This window comes from Adiantum capillus-veneris, chromosome 18, assembly GCF_014529385.1.
Source record: "Adiantum capillus-veneris isolate H3 chromosome 18, ASM1452938v2, whole genome shotgun sequence".
In the NCBI taxonomy this organism is placed as follows: domain Eukaryota; kingdom Viridiplantae; phylum Streptophyta; class Polypodiopsida; order Polypodiales; family Pteridaceae; genus Adiantum; species Adiantum capillus-veneris.
The window spans coordinates 66,189,857-66,196,508 of record NC_140948.1 but is presented as its reverse complement, the minus strand read 5'-3'; the positions used below and the strand labels follow the sequence as shown (position 1 = coordinate 66,196,508).

General features: G+C 41.4%; 1 protein-coding gene across 4 annotated transcripts; it reads right to left on the bottom strand.

Annotated features, from left to right (window-relative positions):
* Positions 1-1,905: 1,905 nt before the first annotated feature.
* LOC147435813 (transcription factor GTE4-like) lies at positions 1,906-6,400 on the bottom strand. Of its 4 annotated transcripts, XR_015185117.1 has the most exons (9): positions 6,086-6,399; positions 4,427-4,530; positions 3,135-4,341; positions 3,014-3,056; positions 2,846-2,944; positions 2,703-2,755; positions 2,565-2,602; positions 2,418-2,481; positions 1,906-2,280 (listed from the first exon to the last, which is right to left on the bottom strand). XR_015185117.1 is itself a non-coding variant. In XM_086488735.1 (8 exons), the coding sequence occupies exons 2-7, from the start codon at positions 4,435-4,437 to the stop codon at positions 2,594-2,596; spliced, it is 1,422 nt and encodes a 473-aa protein (XP_086344861.1). In that variant the 5' UTR covers positions 4,438-4,530; positions 6,086-6,400; the 3' UTR covers positions 1,906-2,481; positions 2,565-2,593. The 4 variants fall into 4 exon arrangements, 1 of the variants encoding a protein (XP_086344861.1); XR_015185115.1 differs by having other exon boundaries at positions 2,565-2,755; XR_015185116.1 differs by lacking the exon at positions 2,565-2,602 and having other exon boundaries at positions 2,603-2,755.
* Positions 6,401-6,652: the final 252 nt, after the last annotated feature.

Below are 6,652 nucleotides of genomic sequence, written 5' to 3'. Positions count from 1 at the left end.
CCCGTGGTAACCATCCATTGAAGCTACCCACCTATAGAGCAGAATAATCAAGGAGGTGTCCAGTGTGGTAACTTCTGTCATAGCTTTGGCCAAGGTAGGTACCATTAGAATGGAGGATAGAGCATGGGGCAGCAAGACAAGCTCCCACGACTATGGAGTAATGGTAATAATCCCTCAATCGAAGAGAATGAAGTAACAAGTGTAGACAACATAGAAAGCTATATTATGAAGTGTGTTAGTGCAAAGATAAGGTATGATGTCCAAAAATTGTGGGACACTTATATAATTCAAGGGAAAAATCTCTCCTAGCCAAGGCCCTAGTAGCATTGAGTGTGTCTCTTCAAGCGTGCCCGCATCACTACCATAATATAGTAACATAAGTCTATTGCTTTTCTTCAACGGCTTTCAACATTGTTTCAAATCCACTGGCACATAGTTGTAATTAAACATATTTTGGCTGAGGAATCTTGTAGTTCTTGAAAACATACCGATGAAAGCCTCACATAAAATATTTAGTCTTTTGATACACTCAAGAGAAACATTCTTCTTTGCTTCTCTACATTGTTTGGAGCATTTTCAAAGCTTTGGTAACATTACTAGCCTCTTGGTTCCCTCCCAAACACTTTCAACACAATTTAGTTTTACAAGAAACACAATCAATTTAAAAATTCAATAAGAATGAATACTTACAATCTTGGACAGAATAATTGAAGCCACAATCTAATGAACATATACGAGCCACGATCTGATACAACATGCAATGAAGTTTTAAAAGTGTGCGTCTGAATGAAGTCTTTCCTTGAAACAATTTGATACAACATGCAATGAAGTTTTAGAAGTGTGCATCACATTAATTCTAATATCAATAGCTCTCGAGCTCGTGAGGAGAAGCTTACTGCACCTTTACACTTCTTTCGACATTGTAAAGCCTACAAGACATATCTTCTTCTCTTGGAGTGGTGCCTACTCTCCTTCCTTTGGAAATGTGCACAAAATTTGAAGCCTCAGTAACCACCAATGAAGCCAGTGGATTACCTGCACAATTTGTATAAGTTTTTTGCTTAAACAAAGATACTCATTGTTGAGCAGTTTGCTCAGCCTTATTTCTCAAGATTTCAAGCTTTGCCAAGCAACTAAAATTTTGAACAAAGACCACAAAAACATGAGCAATTTCATAACTCTTTTTTCTCAAGATTTCAAGCTTTACCAGACAATAAGAATAAGAATTTTGAGCAAAGACCCCAAAATTAGATGACCAACTTTCAACCTTTGATGAAAACCATGAAGTTGTACCCTCTACCAACAATGAAAGACTCCATTGCGTCTTCTGGTACGATCTATATATTCCATACCACAATCTATCCTCTTTTCACTTCAAGCCTCGCCAAGAGGGACCAAATATAAGACCCATTGCCGATTGGTTGAAAATCCCATCCAACCAACCTGACACGTTGCCACAATAAATTGATTGTGCAAGTGTAAAAAGCCTGACATGAAATCCTATAAACTTCTTTGATAAACAATGGCATGAAAATCCTGTAAGTATGACATACAAAGCAGAGGCACGAAGACAGAAATTTAAAAAGTATTTCTTTGCATACAGTAAATTAAAAAGAGACTGGCCACTTTGATTCTTAGCAGGGCAAGAGATAAACATGCCAGATTCTTAGCAAGTCCGATGGCATGCAATCAAAACTTTCCAATCAATATAAAAAATAATCCATGCGTAACACAAATGGAGGCAAATTGCAACACAAATGGAGGCAAATTGCAACTGTTATCGCTTACCCACATAACTGAACCAAATGTGCTAGTAAGAAGTTAGAACCTCATGTGTACTCTAATCCACAAAGCCAAGAGAAGAAGAGACAGAAGGAAAAAACAGTTTGGGCCGGCCAACCACCCTGAAACCACAGAAAAACCAGTGACCTTGACTTTACACCTCCAAAGAAATCGTTTCCAAAACATAAATTTGAATTTGATTATACGTGGCCAGATGAATTGGACTGTGAACAAAAGGACCAGCCTTAGTAGGATGGAGCAGAGCCTCCTTCATTGAGCCTCCTAAACTAAAGAATGAAAGGCCTCCAAAAGCTCGCAAAAACAATGAACTAAAAGAACTACAGTAATGACACCTATTGTTAACAGTCTCATCACGGCCACAGATACAAAATTGCCAGTAAAGTACAAGAGATCCAATTCGTGGCCCGGGTCATATGGGTTTTCAACCACTCATAAACCTTTATGCACGTATCTCCATCTAAAATCCCCAGAGGTGATCTAGAGAAACAAAAAACCCAAGGTCTTAGTACACCAAGTTTCAAGGCCTCAAGACCATGCTCAACAATGTCTAAACTGCTAGTAAAATGGCACCCAGAACCGCCGAATGTGGAGAACCCTCCCCTTCACACACATACCTGCATCGGACGCAAGAGTAAGGACTCCAACAATACACCTTACTGCAAGAGCAGCAGTAGGCACCTGCAAGAACAGACAAAGCCATCCATCCCATCAACAGCCATTATCCAACAAACGTCTCAGCATTCATGGGCACAGAAACCGACCTGATTGACCTTTTCACATGACTCCCATGTCAACCAACCTGGGTAACGCAGGCATTGAAGCATGTTACATCGCAATTTGCTCCAGCTAAGGCTCACACACCAATCCCAACAAAGAATAATTCACTGTGTCTGGTCAACCTGAAGGCTAGGGGCATCAGTCTTGCTTGGCGATGGGCTCCTACTGCCAGAACCTGCCAAGCCAAAAGGCCTTACTAATGAGGGGGACAATGCATTAACATGATAAGAAATACACACATAGAAAACAAAAACAAACAACTTACCACTATCTGAATCCGAATCCGAATCCGAATCCGAATCACTATCGCTACTTGAATCTGAATCACTGCTGGAATCTGAATCTGATCCCTCCTTAGGAGCAGCTGTAAAATGCAATCATCAAAAAAACCTGCCATTTAAAGTGCAATAAAGTCTATCACAAAGAATCATACCTTTCTCTTCACCTATCTTCCCAGCTACTACCTTATCCGCTGGCTGTCAATCCAAAACAAACATACCTATTCAGTCACCAGCAACCGAGCAAAAAATCCAAAGTACACGGCATGAACAAACCTTGCTTCTAGGTGCAACTGGCTTTTTGGGTTTGTTTGCTCTCTTCAAAATGCTCTTGCCACGTCGATAAACCTCCCACAGTGTCGCATTGTCAAATGTATCTGGGTCGATTTCAATCTCATGACCATTAGGACCCAAATTCGCATTCCTCTCTTTCATAATGCCAACCAACTCATTGACCCCTGCTTGGGGTAATTGATCAAAAATCTTCCCCAGTTCCGCCCTTTGCTCCACAGTCATTACCCTTTTCCGTTTTGCTTTGGGTTTGGGTGTAGCTGACACACCATTAGGATCTGTAGGATCTTTAGGTGTCTTTGGTTTACCTTTTCTGCTTCCTTTGTTGCCAGCACCAGCCCCATTTACATCTTGTGCCTGCCATTGAAGCATCTCCTGCTCTCTTTCTGCCTCAATCCTCCTTAGCTTCTCCTCAATAACAACCCAACCGTTCTCAAAAATGCCTAACAGCTCAACTGCCATCTGGTGCACTTCATTGCCAGGTGGATTGTATGTCGTTGCATTGTCAAAAGTCAATCTCACATCATAAGTGAACTCATGAGCTGTTGAAAACTGTCTTTTATCCAGCTTGCTTCGTATAGTACCAAGATCCATGGGAGACTTGATAAAGTAATGGTAATCTGTTAGGCCCAGTTTTTCTGCATCAACTGGCTTGTTAAAAACCCATCCATGCCGATGAGACATAAGCTTGCCTAGTAGACTCCTACATTGCAATCTGATGTCTGTAGGAAAAGCAGGCCGCTGCCGCTTGCGGTCCCCATTCGGTAGCCTCTTCTTGCTACTTTTATGCTTACTTCGCGACCTATAAAGCACAGGCATCTTCTCCTTCCCAACAACAAACTCAGCCTTATTGTACAGCTGATTTGCCTTGGGAGTGCGCTTCGTTCTTAATAGCTCAGTACCAGTTGGGCTGCCCAAATTATCTCTAAAAGAAAGCCGCTTCACTGGTGGCTTAATCTTTAAAATTGGTCTGAATGTTCTCTCTGTACTCATGGCAGTCTTCGCATCATTGATAGAGACATAAGTGTTTTCAGGAAGGTGCATTTGAGCTGACTGGGACTGTCTAAGCTGTAATTCTCTGGCTTCCACTTTTGATATCATAGTTTGCACTGTCACCAAGTCTTCCTTCAACTTATTTCGAAGATGCCTTCGCTCTTCTTTAGTAATTCCATCTAAATGCACCGTCATTCCCCTTGAAACAGGAAAAGTAATCACTTAACTCCAAGTGGCCACAGGAGCCTTACATATAACTTCATAATCACACTGCTATGGCTTACCATTGAAACATTAAGAATCATCAAAAACAGCCTCAATCATGAGGCTGATGGACTTGGTCTTATTGTCGCACATATCATGCTTGTCGAATACCTTCAGCCTTGATCTATTGAGACAAAGCAATAATTAGCTTCTGCTTATGCTAAACAACCAAGCCAGTCGAACATAAACTTTGCCCATATGCAGACCATGTGGAACAGGTGAGATGCAGTTCAGATCATAGTCCAAACACTCTTAGACTGAAATGTAAGAACAGATACAAATAGCAACCTCAATTGATAGAAACATAGTGCAAATCGTTCTCAAATATTTCTGAATCTTCCCTAATCTGGTGACACCTAGAAAACAACTCCCCAAATCGATTACATAGTAGACATTAACAATCCAGAGGTCTGTGTGAGACAAACAAAAGGAAACAGAAGTTTGACAGCAGTTCCAGACGCAAATAATTGACCTCGAAAAGTTGACAGCCGCAAATTCATATAAAAATGAATCAAACAATGCCCATCATAGTAAGAGTTGAAGACTCATGGCCCTGTGCGCTCCATGTGAAGGGGAGCTTGTATTACTACTTTTGTGAACCAGATATGTGATGATGGTACTAGGAGAGTTACGTTATTATAATTCATTACTATTGTTCTGTTGTTTTATGGATGATGGTATAGCATTAGCAGTTACACACGTGCAGTGATTTCAATCGAAGCTCTAAAGGTGCAAGCCTCGCACTCAGCAATTATCGTTGCTATCTGTATCCTGCAACTGAAGCTCAATGATAGACAGTATGAAAACAATGAAACTATCATATGCCTCTTTTGTTGGACGACATTACTTCATTTCAGGCCCCACACATTCAAAATTCACCCAATACAGTAAGAACGCCCCAAAACACTGGTAAGCAACATAGAAGAGCTGCGATCAACTATCCTGAAAAAGAACCAGATAAGACATGAAATTGTGAATACTTTGCATTTTTCTTAAGAGAAAATGCAGTAGGGGAAAAAAAAGAGGCTCTGTTGTGCGCGTATCAGGTATGGATGTGCAGGTTTTCGTTGTAAGCTGCAATTCCCGCTCAGGTTTTCAAATAAGAAAAGCTATTGGCTTCTGCTTCCTGAAAAGGAAAAACCCAGCACTTCCATTCCAGATATAGATGCCTCGGGACTAAGTGAGAGAATGGACTGTGAGAAACCTAACTGCAAACCTAGCTGCCTGAGTATGGTGATTATGTGAAGTTAGTGTAACGATGCATGTTTTTTCTACAAAACTTCCAGACGTTCTAATCAATGACTGACAGGTACTCAAAGTAAACTGGCATAAGCCGTAATGGGTTCATATTGTTCATTGTTCTGTCCATTCAATACTATTACCTTGGAAAATGGAAACTCATACATGACCAAGCTCAGCCATAATACATTTCAGATGCTGAAAGATTCACGAGCATCAGTAATGCAGAGATAATCTGAACCAGTGTGCACACACAAGTCTTTACTACAAGGTTTCTGCATAGCATGAACGTGGAGGAGGCACATTCCGGAGTGAGTACAAGATACAAATGCAGCTGAGCTATTTCCTGGGGAGTACTATAACGAACAAGAACATGAACAATTAATATGTTGATAAGCTATGGAAGCCAGCACGCAAGGTTTCACATAAAGAACTCTCACCATCTTGCTAATCTTTATCCCTGTTGCAAAATTTGAGCGACCTTGTACCAAGAAATCTTTCCTTCTTCTTCTTCTCCGACTTCAAGGAGCCAAAAACCAGTGTCGAGAAACCCTAGCAAAAACCCTGCACCTTGCGCCACTGCAGGGTTTCTTTCAATGAATGGAGAGTGCACGCGTCTCGATAAGAGGTGTGTGTGCCTGTGAGAGCGTTTGCGTTTGCGTGTGCCTGTCTGTGTGCGCACTTAGGTTGCAAGAGAAGGACCGCATCCGAGAGAAGAAGAAGAGGGGTGGAAGGGAACACAGAGCAACGATAAGAAAAAATTGGGTCTAGATCCACAACTTGTACGGATCATCTGGTCCGTCCGATCTTCAAGACATCCAACGGCTCCTTCGTTTCCTATCTTCGCCGTCGATTTTTATCTCTCATCTGACGATGACGATTGTCAAGATACTTACGGAACAAGTCAGGCGTTTTGAAATTAGGGTCTAAGGCTATGGTCATGCGAGGCTTCAGTCGCCGTAACAGAGCCTGCAGTTTTCTGACATTGCGCAACTTTCAACAGGCGT